The 21,260-nt window shown below is 40.9% G+C and overlaps 1 protein-coding gene across 49 annotated transcripts in view; it reads right to left on the bottom strand.

Moving 5' to 3' along the window:
- The window catches only part of LOC145510137 (uncharacterized), a 520,288-nt gene that overhangs the window by 367,759 nt on the left and 131,269 nt on the right, over nucleotides 1–21,260 (bottom strand). For 15 of the 49 annotated variants that reach the window (XR_014056762.1, XR_014056752.1, XR_014056755.1 and 12 more), the window contains 2 exons: nucleotides 11,640–11,742; nucleotides 7,809–7,896 (listed from right to left, as the gene is read on the bottom strand). The exons of 16 other annotated variants lie outside the window; for them this stretch is intronic. Coding sequence is in view for 2 of the 33 variants with exons in the window: in XM_081500585.1 (XP_081356711.1) it covers nucleotides 7,826–7,896; nucleotides 11,640–11,742 (174 nt within the window). In the remaining 31 variants the exon portion in view is untranslated. The remainder of the gene's footprint in view (nucleotides 1–7,808; nucleotides 7,897–11,639; nucleotides 11,743–21,260) is intronic. 18 more of the 49 variants (XR_014056754.1, XR_014056771.1, XR_014056789.1 and 15 more) reach the window with 2 other exon arrangements.

Here is a 21,260-nt window from a genome sequence, read left to right as displayed (position 1 = left end):
TCCTAGGAGAGTTGGAGGACTGCCAAGGCTCTGGAGAGGAGGAGGGATGAACTGTCAAGTAGAGTTGTGAGAAAAACAGTCTGATGGGAAATTGAAGAGTGGACTGATGACAATGACTGATGAAAGAGAGGAGTCAGAAATGACACTTGAACTGGGACCTGAATTCCCTCTTTGCAGGCAAGATCAGCAAAAGCAGAGGAGGAGGACGCATTCTATGAGACCTAACCTGAAAGCCATGGGCAACAGTTGGACAGGACTTGTCATCAGGACCACAGAGCAGTGAGAGAATCATGGATCAACAATAGAACAGGAATTAGGACACTCAAGTGATCTCCCTGGCTCTGCCACTGACTCTCTGCATGATCTTAGGCAAATCAGTTAACCTTTCTGGATCTCAGCTTCCTCATTTCTAAAATAAGCCAGGAGGACTGCGTGGTCACTGACTTCCTTTTCTGTTCTGACATTCTGCACTGTAATTTCTGGAGATGAGAAGAGCTCATCCTTCCTCATAATAGCTCTGGAATTCACTTCTCCCTGCCTCGTGGCCCAGGTCTTCACAGAGTCACAAAGTACGAATTCTGTTCCGCATTTCTGTCATAATTATGAGTAGATTTCATTAGCCTGAATCCACAGCTCTGTCTCTTCAACACACTTTAACAGCGCAAGAAGAAACACCACATGCATTAGGCCCAGACTCAGTCATACTATGCTCTTGCTCCCTGAGAACTGCTTTCTAGATGCTTCAGGGACAGAACAGCACTAGGGAAGAGAAATCAATTTCTCTCTCTCTCTCTCTCACACACACACACAAACACACACACACACACACCTCTTTTTTCTTCTCCCAAAGGCTGAAGTTCTACCAGTTTCAGGCAACTCTAGCAAATTCCAGATGAGTCATTTTCCAAAATCTCTCTTGTCAGTACTACCTCTTAGTATCAAATTCCTATGTGCAGAAAATAAAAATAAAACAAACACAATAAAATAACAAGACCTAAAATTGATGGGCTTTGGCTGGCTTCTGAAAACAACTCCATTTCATTTATGATGGTTACTAGGAATTGTTTTCAAAACCCAGTGCCCCTCTACTACAAAGATGTCTTGAGGCTGAGGGCAGAGGAGGAGAGATCCTGACTGGCCCTGAATACTGAGGGCCTTGGTCAGAACACCAATTCACATCTGTGTTTTTACTTCTAAGGGCTGTGCTGTGTGCACAGTCGCTCAATCATGTCCAACTCTGTGCAACCCCTGTCACCTGCCAGGCTCCTCTGTCCATAGGGATTCTCCAGGCAAGAATAACGGAGTGGGTTACCATGCCCTTCTCCAGAGGATCTTCCCAACCCAGGGATCGAACCCAGGTCTCCTGCATTGCAAGTGGATGTTTTACCAGCTGAGCTACCAGGGAAGCCCAAGGGCTACAATGTCTATTATTATATCCATTTCTCACAACAACTCTGTGGGTAGGTACTACCATTATTGTCATTTTATAGACACAGCAACTGAGACTTAGATAAAGGAAATGACTTTAAAAAAAACAGTGTATGTTTCAACTGGCCCCAAAATCTGTGTCTCCTCAGGCTTTTACTTCAATGATTTTTCTCAAGAATAACAAATAGGATTATCTTCATATGTCATTTTTAGTCTATTGAGGGTGGCTAACCGATACCTGGGCTTCCCTGGTAGCTCAGCTAGAAAAGAATCCGCCTGCAATGCAGGAGAACTTGGTTTAATTCCTGGGTCAGGAAGATCCCCTGGAGAAGGATAGGCTACCCACTCCGGTATTCTTGGGCTTCCCTGGTGTCTCAGACTGTAAAGAATCCACCTGCAATGCAGGAGACCATTTGATCCCTGGGTTGGGAAAATCCCCTGGAGGAGGACATGGCATCCACTCCAGTGTTCTGACCTGAAGAATCCCCATGGACAGAGGTGCCTGGTGGGCTAGAGTCCATGGGGTCACAAAGAGTTGGACATGACTAAGCAACTAAGCACAGCATAGCACAACCAGATACTTATCATTGGAAAGGATTCTAAAGTTATACCTAGGGTTGTGATTGACGAGCAATGTCCAACATGGCATGGATAAGACATTGGGAGCAAATGTGCCAGCTGTTTGCCATCTTATATTATATCTTGGTATCTATACTCACACCTTGTCCCTACGTTTCAGCAATCAATAAGACAGATCACTATATTTCAGAAGTATGTCTTCTCATTGCAAGTAAGCTCAAATAGACTTGAGCCAAAAAGGTCATTTTATTAAAAGAACATGGAGATGTATCTTAGAACCAAATGAATGGAAATGCTGCCAGCCTCTCCATGAGCTGAAACCAAGAACTGAACTGTCATCAGGGACCCAGGCAGACTTTCCCTGTTCCTTTCTTTGCCTTTGTCTGATTCTCTATCTCTGACCCTTTCTAGTCCACCTCCAGCCCCACCCCTTCTTCTCCTTCTCTCCCTCCTTCTCTCTCTCTCCTTCAATATTTCTCTCTCCTCCTAGAACCACATGTTTATTTGTATCTGCATCTCTCTGAGCATCTGCTTCATTCTTCTTTTCCTATGGATCAGTTTTCTCTCTTTCTCCAGACACATATGACAAGATCAAGAACAGCACTTTCCAATAGAAATACAATGTTCATCACAAATGTAACTTCAAAAATTTTAGCATATATATTAAAAATAAGTTTAAAAGGTAAAATCATTTTTAAATATGCTTTTCATCAATATATTCAAAATACAATTTAACTTGATCAACATAAAAGTTTTTAACGAGATAAACTTTTCCTCATATCAAGTCTTTGAATTCTAATGTGTAGTTTATTTACACTTACACAGTATCTCGATTTGGACCGGCCACTTTCAAATGACCATTGCTTAGTGGCAGAAACTAGAGAGCACAGATCTAGAGTTTCTCATCTTTGATTCTAGCAACCATCTAGGAATGGATGGCATCTCCGTATCTTCACTTTAACCTTTCAGGATAGAGAACCTGTCTGCCCCACATTGACTTGGGTGTTCTTATCTCATCCTGTCAGCCTTGGCCAGGAAAGCAAGGATCACATCCTATAAGCATGGAGGCCAAAGGAGAAGGCAGTTCTCAGAGAAGAGGATGGAGGGCTAGCCTGGGTCTCAATGATATATAATGCAACATTTACAGAGGACTTGTTAGGAAGTAACATCTAGTATCACCTGAGTTCTCTAGAAAATTCCAAAATTTCTCAGTAATCTTGCATTTGTGGGATATAAGATGAAGATGCTCCCCAAGGCAAGAAAAACCCAAAAAGAAAAGTGTGCTGCCACCTGGGGGAGATAAGTCAAGGTGCATCCCTAATTCAAGAGTGACTCAGAGCTGCCCAGAGAGAAGACACTGCCATGCAGAATAAGTGTTAGCCACTCAGTTGTGTCCGACTCTTTGAGACCCCAGGGACTGCAGCCCGCCAGGCTCCCTTGTCCACGGGATTTCTCAGGCAAGAATACTGGAGTGGGTAGCCATTTTCTTCTCCAGGGGATCTTCCCTACCCAGGGATTGAACCTGGGTCTCCTGCATTGCCTGCAGATTCTTTACTGTCTGAGCCACCAGGGAAGCCTCATGATAATAAACTCAGACTGCTGGATCAGAAGTCAGAGGTGGAGGCTGGGAAACATACATTATTATGACCACCTCCTTAGGTTCAGGATTCATCTTCAAGAACAAAATTAATCCAGAAAGGACAATCCCATGCAGCTTGGGAATTTGCCCTTGCCCTCTGCCCTGGCACCCCTACCCCTACCCCCCAGGCCTCTGGATCATGCCATTTGCCAACACCAAGAGTCCCCTTTATATAGACTCCTCTCAGTTACACCATTTTTGTGGGAACATCCAGTAATCTCTGGTTTTGTTTATGGAAGCTCTCTAATATGAAGAAGGCTTAAGTCCTTAACAAGAGCAGAGGAAACAGCTGTTCTTTCTCTCTTCAGGACACCCGGGCCTCTGAAGGAGTGTATGCCCCTTAATCAGCTATGAACATTTTATGAGGTGACTGTGTCAACTGTCTGTCATGGTGCCTCAGCCAAATGTGTTCACATGGCCCTCAGGTAATAACAGTGACAGAGAAAGATGACCAGCACTGCACATGATAGCTGTTCCGGGAACAGCAAATGATGGGGAGGTGATCGGGTGAGTTTCCCTGAAGCCAAGCCACACTATCAGTGTTTCTCAAAGTGTAGTCTAAGGATGACAGCTTTCTGCTGCTTTAATACTTTCTAAAGCTTCACACTACTCTTAGGATAAAATCCAAACTCACCATCATTGCCTACAAGGTGTTATATGATATGGCTCCTGCATGACTCTCTGACCTCATCTTATAGTTCATTAGTCCAATATTGGTCTCCTTTTTGTTCCTTGAACATAGTAATCCCACAGAACCTCTACCTAGAACCTTCTTTCCCAGTTCTGTGCATGGCTGGTTCATTCTCATGCTTCAAGAATCAACTCCAATGTCAGTCTTTTACAGAGGGCTCCTCTGACCCCTAAGCATAAAGTAACCCATTACCCTCCCTGCAGGCCATTCTTCAACCCATTGTCTACTTCATAGTATTTTTCCCAATTTGGAATGGTCTTATTTATTCACTTTTATCTTCTCTGATAAATATTACACTGAGATGTTAGCTCCTTACAAGTAAGAACATATCTATCTTATTAACTGCTGAACCCCAGGGTCCAAGACAGTGTCTGGCACATAGTAGCATCTCAAGAAATATATGTTGAGTAAATGAATAAACAATCTTGTGTCCTCCAGACTCTCTAAATCACATCCTCTAAAAGCAGTGCCTGGAATCATCATTTTCCACATGTACCTCAGATGATTTGTATATACCCTGGAGTTAGAAAAAAAATTGCATTACTCTTACCTACCTAGTCAATAGCTCACCTTTCCCACTTATTCTCAACCTGAAGGCTCTATCTTGCCTGGGACTCTGAGGCACATTAGAATTTAAGACTCTTCAAGCTTTGTGGCTCAATTTGTTCTTCCTGTGACTATTCATTGAACAATGATACATTAGCTGCTGCTGCTGCTGCTGCTGCTGCGTCGCTTCAGTCGTGTCCGACTCTGTGTGACCCCATAGACGGCAGCCCACCAGGCTCCCCCGTCTGTGAGATTCTCCAGGCAAGAACACCGGAGTGGGTTGCCATTTCCTTCTCCAATGCATGAGAGTGAAAAGTGAAAGCGAAGTCGCTCAGTCATGTCCGACCCTTTGCGTCCCTTTGGACTGCAGCCTGCCAGGCTCCTCCGTCCATGGGATTTTCCAGGCAAGAGTACTGGAGTGGGTTGCCACTGCCTTCTCCATGATACATTACGGGTGTGGGCTAACAAGCTTGATTCAAACAAGAGCCAGGCAGGTCTTCTTCACTGCTTATCCCCACACTTAGCAGAGTCTGACATACACAGTGAAGTGAAAGTTGCTCAGTCGTGTCTGACTCTTTGCGACCCCATGGATGATACAGTCCATGGAATTCTCCAGGCCAGAATACTAGAGTGGGTAGCTATACACTTCTCCAAGAAATCTTCCCAACCCAGGGATTAAACCCAGGTCTCCCACATTGCAGGCAGACACAGGGCCTACAGTAAATATTCAATAATAAATATCAGCCAGTAAACAAAGTAATGAGCACTAATATGAGTTCCAGGCAATGTGCTAGACACCAAATATATAAAGTTGGTATATGAGGAAATTGAGAGATTTCCATATCTACAGATTTGCATATAATTACAAGGTGCTCAAAGTCCAGAGCAAAGGCAAAAATGAACATTTATAATTATATGTTATATCTACAAGGTGCTGTGGGCTTCATAGTGAAGATAAATTTTGAGCTACACAATGTTTTATTTCTTCAGCATTCCCTGGATAATCTCTCATGTCAATTAAATGTAGGTAAAATATTTTAGTTTTCTTGAGATATGGTAGAGAATAGTAATTTGTTTCATGGCTCCATCATTTTCCTAACTGTACAAAATTAACCAAAACTCTCAAAGCCTCAATTTCTTCATGTACCAAATTCATTGGGCTGAGGTGAGAATTAAGATAAATCAATACACATGTAAAGCTTAACCCAGTACTTGAGACATAGTAAGCACTCAAAATATATCAGCGAGTATTATCATGTAGTTTTAACTCCCTCTAAACCTCACATCCAGGCTTCTACTTCATGCACATGGAAGAAAAATATGTCTTGAGAAATTAATTTACCAACAGCTAAAGCAAAAGAAAAGACCAGTCCCAGTCTTTGCCCAAGTTAGTACAAATCCCAGGTTATCAGAGTCTGAAATTAATTGACTTTCTTCTCCTTGTGATATAGTAATTTAGAATGAAAGTCTTTTCTCCCTAGATGGGAGAGGAATTTGTTACTTCACACAGAATGGTATCCCCATGGCTTGCTGAAGCTTCTGCAAAGAAAAATTTTATTATAATAAAACCACATGCAGAAACCAAAATCTTCTGTTATGTGAAACTTTGATGTCAGTTAAAAAACAAAAAAGAACTCTTATGTAGGTAGATTATTATTGTTCATGTCTTTGATAAACTTTGAACCTCATGAAATGTAGGACAATGAATTTGTTAATATTGCTCCAGTAGCCAGTAAATTTCTGGAAAATAGCATCTGGGCTTTGTGGCTACAGAAACTATATAGCCTGGTTTACCAGGGATAGTTTCAGTTTATACCCATCATTACTATTTAATTAACTCCAATACTTTGGCCACCTGATGTGAAGAGCTGACTCATTTGAAAAGACCCTGATGCTGGGAAAGATTGAGGGCAGGAGGAGAAGGGGACAACAGAGGATGAGATGGTTGGATGGCATCACCGACTCAATGGACATGGGTTTGGGTAAACTCAAGGAGTTGGTGATGGACAGGGAGGCCTGGCGTGCTGCGGTTCATGGGGTCGCAAAGAGTCAGACACGACTGAGCGACTGAACTGAATAATAGTACTTTCCTGCACTCTCAAAATTGTCTCAATTTGGGTGACAATTATATGGTCACCCCAGTCATGGTTCTTCATGACACCCTAGTGGAGAACCCACTGTCTAATGTGGAGGAATAACGATGAAAAAACTGCACATGCAAAGCCCTTGCTGTGTTCTGGGCACTGTGCTGACCACTCACTATGCATTATTTCATTCACTACCCCCAGCTGGGTTCAGATAAGACTTCCAAAAGACTTGGTCACAGGAAAGATGACAGTGCACTTCCTCAACTATATTCAACATAAAAATAACTACACATGGCAAAACAAATTTTAAAAGCCTGCATGCATTTTGAAATTAAAATAACTTCTTTCTTGATGTGTCATTGCAAAATTCAGAATTCATTAATCAAAGCTGAACTTTTCACATTTCTTTTCCTTCTTCTCTGGTACCTTGAGAACATATTCAATCTGCCTGTGCTCACAAATCTAGACCTGTCCACAATAACCCAGCAAGGTAGGGGTCCTTGCACCCACTTTGTAGATAAAACATCTGAAGTTTGGAGAAATCACCCCACTGTCCCACCCTATTTCCTTGATTTTAACATCTCTAGAATAAAGATAATCTTATAATGGATATATATTTCTAATGTAGTACATTTTCTGTGACCCATCTTTATTACCTTAATGATATTTCTTATAACTGATAGGTTCTTAGGATCCAGGATATATAATGAATAGAGGAGCTGACATTCAAATCTGTTCCACCTGATTCCTAACCCTAACCACTGTGCAACACTGCACTTAATGAATATTTATTTAATATCATTATAAATGAAGAGAAAAATTATTAATAACACTTAACTGGTTATGCATGGTAGTTCAAAAGTAGAAGAATCCCCACTTCCACAGTTTCCAGGCTTTCAACTTCTCCTTTCTAATATTCTGTGTAACTAGTGGGGGTGGGAATGGGGAGATAAAAATAGAGAGTGAGAAGGTAATCAGTAAAGGGTGAGGAGAGGTGCCTAGAAGAAACATGAGAGCAATGGTCCCCAAATTAGGCTTTCTGATCTCACATTTTTCAGGGAACAGACACTGCAAACTGTCAGTAGATTAGGTCCTACTTGACTTTGACCCTAATTAATTATTCTGTGCCTTAGTTTCACCATCTGTGAAATGGACATGAAAAGTGTTATTGTTGTGAGTATCAAGGAATTATTACAGGTAAAGCAATTAGAACAGGGCCTGGCACACTATAAGTCCTCAAAAATATTATCTATTCTTCTTAGTCATCTGCTCAGTCTCATTTGGGGCCACTTCTCCACCACAGACACACATACACACACACACATATATATATATATATATACATTCCCTAGCCATGTTGTTTTTTTTTCCAGTTATTCCAACAAGCCAAGTTCTTTGACTTCTTTACAGTCTTCACACACACTGTTCCTTCTTCCTGGAATGTTCTTCTTCTCCTCTTTGAAGGGCCAATTCATGCTCATGCTATGAGCCTTAATAAATTATCACCTCCTCAAAGAAGTCTTTCCTAACTTCTTCAAACAACAGTCTCTCTCTGTCTCTTTTATATTTCTCTGCTTATTTCCTTCAGAGCCCTCATTGGAATCTAAAATGGTCATATTTATTCATTTGTTTCATTATATACTTATGTCCTGCCACTTACCCTCACAGGGATGTTAACTGTCTTACTAGTGTTGTGTCCTTCTACCTAGCACAGTGCCTGGCATGATGGATGTTCAATAAAGATTTGCTAAATTGCATTTCCCAAACTCAATAAATGAAAACTTCAGATTCTAAATCCAGGTCAGGATATAGCCAGAAGCTCCATGTGCAAAGGGAAATGGTTTGTTGTGCAAATGGATTTCTCTCCCAGAGGAACTTCGGTCACCGTCAAGCGCTCTGAGCCTATGATTTGGCATTCCATCCCCAGCACCCCTTCCCATTTATCTCCTGTCATCCATACCTATCTAGTAAGAGTTAGTTTGTCCCATTCATGCATTTGATGAGTTGGGTCCATTTCTGGTTCCTAAGGAGAAGCAGAAGTCTTCCAATGTACATTTGATAAGAAAGCAATGAAAGTTGACTCAAAAAACTCTCATTACTTGTGCTGTTTGGGGAGCAACAGTTTTATTGAAAACTTTACCTCATGGCTTCCTAAATAAAACATTTTCAAACCAATGCCTGTGGGATTTGGAGAGCTCAGAATTAGGTTAGGGATTTTCCTGTCCTTGACAGAGACAAAGGGGTTATCAACTTTCTTGTACATAAGGGTTACCTACAGATCTGTTTAAAATGCATGTCTCAGGCATCTCATTCCCTAAAGAGACTAAATCAATGGAACTTTTGTTATAGTATTCAGATACATAGATATACAGATAGAGCTAGAGATATACCTTTTATAACTGCTGACTTGCCCAGTGCTGTGATAAGCAGCTGTATATATATATATTATTTATGTAATCTAGCTAACAAACCTCTGATGTAAGCACTTCTTTCTTCCCCTTTATAAAGAATCTGGAGCTGAGAGAAATTAGATACTTTCCCTAAGTCATACAACTCATGAATGGAGCTAGGAAGTCTAGCTACTAAATTTGGTCTGTGCACCAGCGGCTTCAGCCTCACCTGGAAGTTTGTAAGAAATGCAGACACTTGGGCCCCACTTCAGTCTTCCTGAATCTGAATCTGCACTTTTAAATTAGATCCTCAATTAACCTAAGTGCACATTCAAGTTTGAGAATCCTACTCTAGTTTATCTGATGCAAAGTTGGCACTCTTTTTCATCTCTCCCCTTCTTCAGTAGCTCTCAAACATGAGTTGCCATAGGAGTCATTTGGAATCCTTATTAAACAGGCAATTATCCAGGCTCCATCTCCAGAAGTTCTGCCTCAGAACTTCTGCCTGGGTATGTTGAAGCCCAGGCATCTGTATTTCTAACAGCAACCCAGGTGGTCCTAAAGTGGATGATCTAAGAATCACACTTAGAGAAACAGATGTAGAAATGGTACAAGCTTCCTTTCCTTCTATTCAGCCATAGAAAAGAATGAAATTTTACCACATGCAACAACATGGATGGATTTGGAGGGCATTATGTGAAGTGCAGTAAGTCAGATAGACAAAGACAAATATCATATGATATCACTTACATGTGGAATCTAAAAAATACAACAAACTAGTGAAAATAACAAAAAAAGAAGCAGATTCACAGATACAGAGAACAAGCTAGTGGTTATCAGGGGGAGAGGGAGGCAGCAGAGGGCCAGCATACAGGTTGGGGAGTAAGAGGTATAAACTATTAGGTATAAGATAAGCTACAAGGCTATATTGTACAACACAAGGAATACAGTCAACAGCAACTATACTTCAATTTTTAAAAAGGAAAAGAAAAGACTAGGAAAAAAAGAAAAGGCATCAGCCTCTCTTTCCTGATCTGTTAAGAGTGAAAAAGGATCCTTTTTTAAATGAGCTTCCAGCTATAAAGACTGTGCTATTAAGATGGGTTCCCATATTTGTGATGAAAAGAGAGGAAGGACCCCGCAGAACTTGAAACTTGAAGGTAGAAAGACTTGAGAGATCATGCAGTCAAAGCCCTTCCTTTTGCAGGTAAAAAAAATTGAGGTTCTCAGGTGACAGATAACCTGCCCATGGTCACATGGCTCTTGGGAGCAGAGCTTAAACCAGACCCCAGGACTCCTGATTTTTTATTGAAACACAGATCACCAAACACATCACTTGGCAGAAGGAACAACATAAGAGGATTATAAGGTTCTTAGTATGGAGCAGTAGTTCTAAATGCTCTTACAAATGAATTCAACAATTCATAAAGTAAGCACTATTATTCCCGGTATATTGATGAAAAAACTGAGGCACAGAGAAGGTAAGTTACTCGCTTAGCTAGTAAGTGGTAGAGGCAGGATTCAAAACCAGGCAGTCTGGCCTTAGAGTCCAAACTCTTCAGACGGTGAAGAAACAGAGATGAATGAATGAATGGCTGAGCTAAGTAATTAAATATCAAGTGCCTTCAAATTGTTCCAGAATATATCCCTTCTGTTTCATCTTTCTTTGTCCCCAAACAAATGAGTTCAGAAACAGATTAGAGTGGAAATGCATCAACACCTTGTGAGCATCTGATGAAGAGCCTGGGAGTGGGAGTTACAGACCTGAATCCAAACCCAGTTTTTCTGCTCATTAGCTGTGTAACTTTGGGAAAGTCACAAAAGCTACTTAAATCTTAGTTTCCATGTATACACAACAGAAGTAATAACAGTTATAATCCCCAAAGGTTGAGGTAATGAAAATAAGACAATGCTATTAAAATGCATTCTTGTTTTAAGCACTGACACACATTTTTACAGCCCATGTTTAGTTTTTAAGTGAACTTAAAGTTGTTTTAATTGCTTTAAAGCCTCCTGAGGATAAAGGACTGTTCCTTGAACTTCCTTATCATCACCACAATCCCCAACTGGATGTACTCATGAGCCCCTGCTCTGCGATAGGAATCAGCCCAGTCCTGTTACTATGTTTACATACCAAGGGAGGGAAGAAACTCTCTTCAAGGCATAGTTTCCCTGACCCATCCCTCACCCGGTTTCTCCTTTTACAGAGAGAATGCAGGAATGTGCGGAGAAACTTCTACCAACTGCAAAAGATGAACTTTGTTTTAGAGAAAAGTTACCTTGAAAAAGAACTGGGCTGGGCATCACCAGAAGACTTTTACCATTCTGGTTTGTAGCCTTAGGCAAATCATTTGGTCTGTCAAGGTCTCTAGATCCATCCCTCTGAAAAATAAGCAGGAGAGGGTGAGCTGAGATCTCTCAGGGCTCTTGCCAGTATTAACATTCTAATTCCTTGAATCTTTATTCAGTGACTCCCAAATTGCCCATCCACCCCTCTTAAGTTTCACCGTGGGATAGTGATGGGGAATGAAAGGATCTCAGGAAATGGGCGGTGTGTAAGAACTGCTAAATATAACATCTCTAACACCACTAGAAGTACTACACTGAGCACCTACTATGTGTCACATGCTGTGCTGATACTTACATATATATGTAACTTTCACAGCAACTTGAAGGTGGGTATTATTGTTCTTGCTTCCCTGGTGGCTCAGCCGATAAAGACTCTGCCAGCAATGTGTGAGACCTGAGTTCGATCCCTGGGTAGGGAAGATCCCCTGGAGAAGGAAATGGCAACCCATTCCAGTATTCTTGCCTGGAAAATTCCATAGACAGAGAAGCCTGGAGGGCTACAGTCCATGGGGTCGCAAAAGAGTCAGACACTCCTGCATTATTGCTCTGATTTTACAGATGCGAAAAATGAGGCTCAGACAGCTTAAGATACATGCCCAAGTTCACGTAGCAGGCATAGGTGGGATATGAACCCAGTTTTTTTGTGATTCAGGACATATTATGAAGCTTAAAAAGTGAAAAATAATGTGTAGTCATACACATTAATGTATATTAATTAATCTGAGAAAGGAGAAATGCGAGTACAACTTGGACACATGAAACATTAAGTGTCTCTGTATCAATATCTATGTAATATAAAGATAAATCATAAAATTTTTAAGTTGTTACTTATAGCAAGAAAGAAGGAAATAGGTGGCAGGGACTTTCAAAAACAATATATATTGTTGTAAAAAGTACAAAATTCAAGGTAAATGAAGCAAAGATATTTAAATGTGTAACAATTTGTTGGTATGATCACAGAAAGAACTATTCAAAGCACAGTTAATTGACTGCCCATCTTCACTAGGACATGTCCTAAGGACAAAGGAAACTGGGGGAAAAATTTTTAGTAATTGTATTGATGGTGGTAGTGTTGGTATTGTAATTTCGAGACTATTGTGAGATGAGTCAAAAGAATAATTTCATATTAATATAGAAAATCAAGGTTTTCAACATGGGAGAAAGGAAAGACAGGTGGAAGATAGATGGTAGTGAGTAAAAGCCCTGTAATGCTGAATTTGAATAAAAACTATCTGTACGATACGTATCAGTATGATACATATTTCCTCATTCTAGCCACAGAAAAGGCCTAAAAACAACCCAGAAGCCCTGAGCACTTCTTGTGCCTAGATTGTTATCTCTAAACACCATTTCTCACAAAAAGAAATCAAGGCTCCTTGGAGAAATGACAGATTTCATGTCTGCGGCAGGAAATATACAAAATGAGCCTGGAAAATTTGTCATACCAGAAAGCAAAGAAGCTATCAAAGATTATGATGATTATACCAAAAGGATTTAAGAGCCAGCTTGAAGAGACTCCCATCAGCCAAGATGGAATAATTTGAGCATTTAACCAACAAATCACATCTAATATATTTAAATTTATGATCTTTAAAACACTCTTTAATCACCCATAGTGGTTGCCGTGGTACCAACATATTATTTAGAAAACTGGTAAATAAAGGGAAATAATTGAGTATTAATTATATTTTTCTCTAAGAACTATGCCCCAGCATAACCAAACAGTTAACAAGGGAAATTTTCTCTGCAGAGAGGTATTCTAGCTAATAAAAAAAAGATGAAATATGGAATTAATCCATGTCATTTTGCAATACAAATTAAAGGATCTGAGCAATGACTACTCATACTGCAGAGAGACAATCTGACAGAGAGACACTGACAGAAGAATAGAGCACCACCAATGAAGCCACAGTCCCCCAAAAAACTGATTATGAATGCAATCAAAATTCAACATCCAACTACCAATTTACAGTAGGCATAAGGGAAACGAATCTGTTAAATGCCACCACAGAGATGTCATCAGTAAGATCAAGGTGGGAGAAACTCTACATGACACCCACTCATTTTCTTCTACAAAATGTTTGCAAGAAAAAATTTTAAAAAGAGATCAATAGAGGGAAAAGCTTAAAGATTACAAGGGACCTAAAAGGCATAATAATCAATCACAATGTGTGAACTTTATTTGGATTCTGATTCAAGTGAAGAAATTAAACAACAGAAACTTTTAAAATAAAACATGGAAAACTGCACAAATATCAATTATTTAATGATGTCAGTCACCTTAATGCATTATAATATATAATTACAAATATGATATTTCTAACTGTTAATATTTCTAAACATATTTTTTAGATTAAAGAGTCCTTATATTTTTAAAAAAAAATATAAGATATTTATAGATGAAGTTAAATGCTGCCTAGGATTGCTTCCAAAGGATACAGGGGAGACAGACTATGAGCTGAGGCAGCTGATGGCGGGCTTCATGATACTGTTCTTTTTCTTTAACAAATTTGAAATTTTCCACAATTAAACAGTTAGAAGCAATACTCTCACCATGCCGCTGACGGAAAATCCTAGATGTGTGGCCCTTGTTTCTGTGGCTCCTGTATCTCAGGGAGTTGACAGTGACTCATGCACCACCTTGGAACAGCATGCACTTGAGTAAAGAACCCTGCTCTCCTCTACCTCATCCTGTTCACAGCTATCGATCTCCACACCCATAGGTTCACCGCCCCCAGGGTAAGAGCAGCAGAAGAGGAGAGATTTGCAAGTGAAAGCAAATGCCCAATTACAGTCTCAGTTACAGAAATCAACATTCCTCCTTTGGAGCCTGAGGTGAGAGATGGCGCCCCAGCCTGAACTGCAGGTCTGGGGGTGAAAACAAGTTGTGTTTGCCTCTTCTGTGACTCTCTCTGAGTCTACCACAAGCTTCTTCCCAGGGCTCAGAGCTTTTTGGTTGGTCCAGACGACCTATATGTTCCCATGGAGCCTACCATAGGCTCCCAGGGAAATAGGAGCTGATGGAAGAGGAACTGGCCACCAGTTCAGAAAAATTTTCTTCCCACAGTCTTGATAGAGCTCCTCAGTTTTCTCTAACTCTACATCCTAACCATCCTCCCTTTATCCCTCTTCTCTGCTCCTCCCACTTACCACCTACCCCTCCAAACCATTTGATTCTCCATATTACAGTCAAAATGACCTTCTCAAAGCCCAAAGCCCTTATTAGGTCAACTTGTCCTGGCTGAAAATCCATTACTCTGAAGCTGAAGACCCAAGTCCTCAACACAGCTTCAAGGGTCTACAACGGTCTATGCTCCTCAGGCCTTCTCTCATACCACACCTTCCATCTTCTCCATTCTATAGCCACATTGGTTTTCCTGACAGAGACTTTCCACATGTCCCTCACTCATTCATTCAGCAAATATTAGTTGAGGAGTTACCATATGCTAGGCATATAAACAACTTTTATACCTTCATTGATTATTCAGATCTCAGCTTGAGTATTAATTTATCATGTAAGTCTTCTCTGACTTTCTTAGTTATGGCTTTGTTCTCTGTTTTTATGTTCTTACAGCATCAGATACATCCATACATAGCCCTTTGATTTATGCAAGTGTGTGTGTGGTTATTTGATTTCTTTCTCCTGCCACTAGACTACAAACTCAGGAGAGCAAAGATTATGTCTGATTTTGCTCACCATTAATAACCCCAAGAACCTAGCGCTGTGCCTTGAACACAGTAGGTTTTGGAGTAAAGATGGCCATAAATTCTCTGCAATTTATCATCAAAAAAATGGACTCTCTTTAGCTTCCCCTTAAATCTGGACTTGCCCCATGACTTGTTTTGACCACAAGAATACTGCTGAAATGAGATTGTGTAACCCCTGAAGCTGTGCCTTTAAAAGGACCTGCAGCTTCTACCTTGGCCCACTTAGAGACCTTTTAGGAATCCAGTAGAAGGGCCCAAGAAGCCATGTAGAAGGGCTCACATAAAAGGATAAACAGTCCCTTATGACTTACTGGCATCTGAGTGCCCTATCTGTGAAGCAGAATAACCTCCCATAAGATCTTGAAAAATACTCAATTATTGTTGTCTTAGGCCACTAAGGTTTGGCATGGTTTGTTAACAATGATATACAACAACAACAACAAAAATAGGGGTTTGGCAAATACTTGTAAAAATTACTGAATAGTCTCTTGTTCTCAAGTTTTAATTCTTTAAGTCCAATGGGAAGTGTTACACATTCCATCTGTTGCTAGATGAGGTTAGAGTCCTGCTATAGCATAGTTAAAAGACAAGGAAGTCTCTACTGAAGTATTGGGAAAACTTATCAGTCAATAACCCAGAACTGAAGAGATCCCAACCACTGGGAAAACAGTGGCAAAGGTCAAAGAGGCAAGGCAGCCCAATTTGTCATCTCAAGTTCCATTGGGAACCCTGGGCTCAGCAGCACCAAAGCTTGTCTCCCAAGGGTCTCTTCAGGCCCCTCCCAGCCACCCTGGATACCCCTGAGACATGAAATAACCTCCATGATGAAGCAATCATCCCCATGTAGGGATTATTTGCTCAGACTCTGGAATTAGTTGATCAGGGTGCATATCCCAATTCTGACACCAGTCTTTGAGGGAATACTTCACTATGTTAGTCAGCAGTTTACCAAGGATGTTTTGCCATTATGGGATATCAGTATCCTCTCACCATCACAGCTCACAGTATTTACTTCATTCCTTCAACACAGAGATATCAGCCTGCATCTGTAGCTGTTGCGCTCAAGGTGATTCTACATATAATACAACCATCAACTACTTCATAATGCTTCTATAATCCTCAGGTTAGAGCATTTTCACATTGAAATATGTATTTTTTATAAATTATCTTTCTTTTTGTTTATATTATAGGTGGGCATTATATTATTTTAAAAATTATGTATCTAAATGAACATTATGTTACTCAGGCATAAAACAGACCACATATGAGTCAGTTCTAATGAGGTGATGAACTAGAACCTATTACACAGAGTGAAGTAAGTGAGAAAGAGAAAATCAAATATTGCATATTAACGCATATATATAGAATCTAGAAAGACAGTACTGATGAACCTATTTGCAAGGCAGCAATGGAGATGCAGACACAGAGAACAGACTTATGGACACAGGGGTGGGAAGAGGAAAGAGAGAGTGGGACAGATGGAGAGAGTAACATGGAAATATATACACTGCCATATGTAAAATATATAACCAATGGGAATTTGCTGTATAACTCAGAGAACTCAAACCAGGGCTCTGTAACAACCAAGAGGAGTGGGATGGGGTGGGACATGAGAGGGAGGATCGGAAGGGAGGGGACATATGTATACCGCAGATGACACCACCCTTATGGCAGAAAGTGAAGAAGAACTAAAGAGCCTCTTGATGAAAGTGAAAGAGGGGAGTGAAAAAGTTGGCTTAAACCTCAACATTCAGAAAACTAAAATCATGGCATCTGGTCCCATCACTTCATGGGAAATAGATGGGGAAACAGTGGAAACAGTGCCAGACTTTATTTTGGGGGGCTCCAAAATCACTGCTGATGGTGATTGCAGCCATGAAATTAAAAGATGCTTACTCCTTGGAAGGAAAGTTATGACCAACCTAGCTAGCATATTGAAAAGCAGAGACATTACTTTGCCAAAAAAGGTCCATCTAGTCAAGGCTATGATTTTTCCAGTAGTCATGTATGATGTGAGAGTTGGACGGTGAAGAAAGCTGAGCGCTGAAGAATTGATGCTCTTGAACTGTGGTGTTGGAGAAGACTCTTGAGAGTCCCTTGGACTGCAAGGAGATCCAACCAGCCCATCCTAAAGGAGATCAGTCCTGGGTGTTCATTGGAAGGACGATGTTGAAGCTGAAACTCCAATATTTTGGCTACCTCATGCAAAGAGTTGACTCATTGGAAAAGACCCTAATGCTGGGAAGGATTGGGGGCAGGAGGAGAAGGGGACGACAGAGGATGAGATGGCTTGATGGCATCACCAATGCGATGGACATGGGTTTGGATAGACTCCAGGAGTTGGTGATGGACAGGGAGGCCTGGCGTGCTGCGGTTCATGGGGTTGCAAAGAGTCGGACACGACTGAGCGACTGAACTGAACTGAACTGAGTCATTTTGACATATGGTAGAAAACAACACAATGTTGTAAAACAATTATCTTTCAATTAAATTAAGTAATTTTTTTTAACAGCTCAGCTTTTTATTGAATGTGTTACTAAGTAATTTTTAAAGGATGCTTTTGAATGAATATTATGTTTGAACTTCATTTCATAATAATAAAGGAAGGTTAAAAATATTTGTTATGAAAGGGTGCACTGGATCTGATGGGGCTCAGAGCAAGCACTCTTTATCAGATATCCAGCTGCATGGCCTTGAGTTACACACCCTCCCTGAGCCTCAGATTTCATATCTGCACAATAGTTACAATATCAATACCTACCTCTCATAGATTTACTGTAAGAATTAAATAATAGCAATAGGCTTAATATATGTAATTATGATTTTAATAATTATTATTAACTAATCACATAAAATTTCTCTTCACAGCTTTATCTAATTTAACCTGGGCCTCAGCTTAGTACCCAAGGTCTTCATGACCTGGCTCCACCCACATCACACCACCATGAACCCTGTGATCCAATTGCACATAAAAACTTGCAATCTTTCTGCCTAGAAGTTTCTTTCTATGACCCCATCCTTTCCACTCTTCCCTCAAGACCCAATTCAACTATCACCTCTTCCAGGAAGCCTTCACCCACCAATCAGTCTGATGTCACTATTTCTCTTTATTCTCCAAACACCATGCTTCCTGCACCTCTCACAGCTATAAATAATTCTTGGTTTACCCATCTCCAGTATTAGACTATGAATCTCTTGAGAGCTAGAGGATTTGTGTGTGTGTGTGTGTGTTTTAATTTTGGCACATGAGTTGGTTCTCAATAAATTTTTGTGGATTGACTGAATGAATAAATGAATGAGTGAATGAATAAAAGAATTGTACCATTTTCTTAGCAATCCTCTCAAAGGCTGATGAGTAGTAGAATCAGGCCTGAAGTGTAGGTTTTCAAACATCCAATCTAGGGTTCCTTCTGGTAGTAACCCAGCTCACCACAGTGGTTTGGCCTGATCAACACTACAGAACAAATGTTTTCCCTCTTGGGAAATTTTATTTCCAATTCCAAGATTCCTAGGTGTCTTGGACAAAGTGCTACTTTCAAAACAATGAAGAGGAGCAATATGAAAATGAAAGGGCTCAGGAGGTGCAAAGTCTCTCAGGAATCAGACATCCACTGGGTTTCTAGTATACCATTCAGTTCTTCTTGGATTTTCTCCCCAGGGTTTGCCCTGGTGAGAATTGCAGCTTTCCTAGCACAGTCCCATTATTCCAGGCAATTTTGTCTCCCCAGGAGGTCCCTGATGGACCATAAAAGCACTCAAGATCCTAACCTGACAACCACCATAAATTACCAGTTCCAACCAAGACTCAGGAAAACACCAGCAGTTTTGCTTTTCTCAAATCTGTGGCTGTTAGGTGACTGGTCAGTAGCAACCAGCTCTTTAGTGAAGAGGGTCACAGTCCAGGGTCCCAACTTGGGGACCACTGGCAAAGTGGACTTGGACATTGGCTTCCCCAGGTCCAGATACTTCTTTTAAGTGTTTACTTTCTAGCATGCCTGGCACCTGTTTCATATTCCTGCCTTGCTTCCTTCCTGGGGAAGTAGAAAGAGTGCTGAACTGGGGACAGTGGTTCTGCCACTAACCAGCTGTGTGGCCTTGGGGAAGTCATACAACCACTCAGGGCTCCAGGTGTCCTATTTGTAAAAAGACTGGGTTCAAGTTTATCTCTAAGGTTGCTTCTAATTTTAAGCACTCTACAACCTTGCTACATTGTGCTGTCCACAGACCAGCAGCATCAGCATCCCCTAGGAGCTTGTTAGAAACACAGAGCCTCAGGCCCCACCCAGAACCTCCTGAACGAGCATCTGCATTTTACCAAGACCAAAGGTATAGGGAGGGATTCCTATAAGTTCCATATTTAGGAAGCACTGCTCTAAGAGACCACACTTTTAACTGTAGGTTTGAGTCTTCCCTCTTTCTAGAAAAGTACTTATGAATTTGCACAAGAGCTATATCTACATAGGAGATTAATGTCACTCAGAGGAGGTGGAAAGATGGCATTTTGTATAGGGTTTGTTAGCTCATATTGCCTAAATAAATTCTAAACTGGATTCTTTCTCTCCCTCCTTCCTTCTTTTGTTTCTTCACTTCTTCCCTTCTCTCCTTCCTTCGTTCTTTCCTTCCTACCAGGAAAATGGAGAGAAGAAAGATCTTATTATCTTGAAATAAAAGAATTATCCAACTTCCATCTTCCCAGGAGCCCCTGAACCCTCTGGGATAATCCCTGCCAGTGTGGCCTGACACCTGCCCTAGAAGGCAGCCCCCTGGAGCCTCCAGCTGAGGAGGCAGAGGAGAGATTCTGGCAGTGAGAGAATGAGAAGCAGGAACAACAACAGAGAGGATTCTGCAGGGAGCCAGGCCCCCCTGAGTAAACTTCTAAAAACAAACATTCTGGATGGCTTTTCTCTATTCTTGCCAAAATTTCCTTTCTGGGAATAAGGCCAAAAGGACCCTCTGTGGGCGCCATGCTTAGGCAGCCTCAGGGCCGATTCAGAGACCAAAGCTGCCTGCTGCTGCACACCATGGGTATGCAGCCCCTAATAGAAGATGAATGTCCATTTGTCTGAGGAAAAGCTGAAAATGAGCACATGAGTGCTCACGGTCCACTCCCTATCTGGAGTTTGGCTTTGCCTGTTTAGTTTGTTCCTCTCCTCACCCTTTCAGGGAGGCCAGATGTATTCTTTGGAACATGCACATAGCAGGAAAAATGGAAAGAGGAAAAGAGGTACAAAGTTTAGGGATGATAAAGATTTAGGTTTAGATGGGTTTTTAGGTGAGTTTTTAAAATTTATTTATTTTTAATCTAAGGATAATTACAATGTTGTGTTGGTTTCTGCCATACATCAACATGGATCAGCCATAGGCATACATATATCCCCTCCCTCTTGAGCCTCCCTCCCACGTACTATTTAGGTAAGTTTTAGAGAGAAATCCTGAGAACAGCTAAGGAATGTAAGGGTTGTTGATGAGAGAGGAGAAAATTGATGAAGTATTCTTTAAACCAGTGGTTCTCAAACTGTGGTCCTAGGACTAACAACATCACTTAGGAACTTGCCAGAAATGCAAATTCTAAGACCTACTGAATCAGATACTCTGGGGAGAGGGTCCAGCAATCTTTATAAAATATTCTCCAGGTGATTCTGATGCCTGTTTAATTTCAAAAACTGTCACAAATTGTGTATTACTGCCATAGGGAATGAGAACTGGAAGTAAAAAATTTTATTTCATTTGAAATTTTTATATTCATTCTTTGGCCACACTCTTTGGCTGTAAGACTGAAAGATGTGGATCCCTGACATGATGGGTTACACTTTTCCTCCTGATACTGCAGGAAAGAGTGGTCT

This window comes from Giraffa tippelskirchi, chromosome 6 (assembly GCF_054371585.1).
Source record: "Giraffa tippelskirchi isolate mGirTip1 chromosome 6, T2T-mGirTip1v1.2.pri, whole genome shotgun sequence".
Lineage (NCBI taxonomy): Eukaryota > Metazoa > Chordata > Mammalia > Artiodactyla > Giraffidae > Giraffa > Giraffa tippelskirchi.
This window is presented reverse-complemented; position numbering and strand designations above follow the sequence as displayed.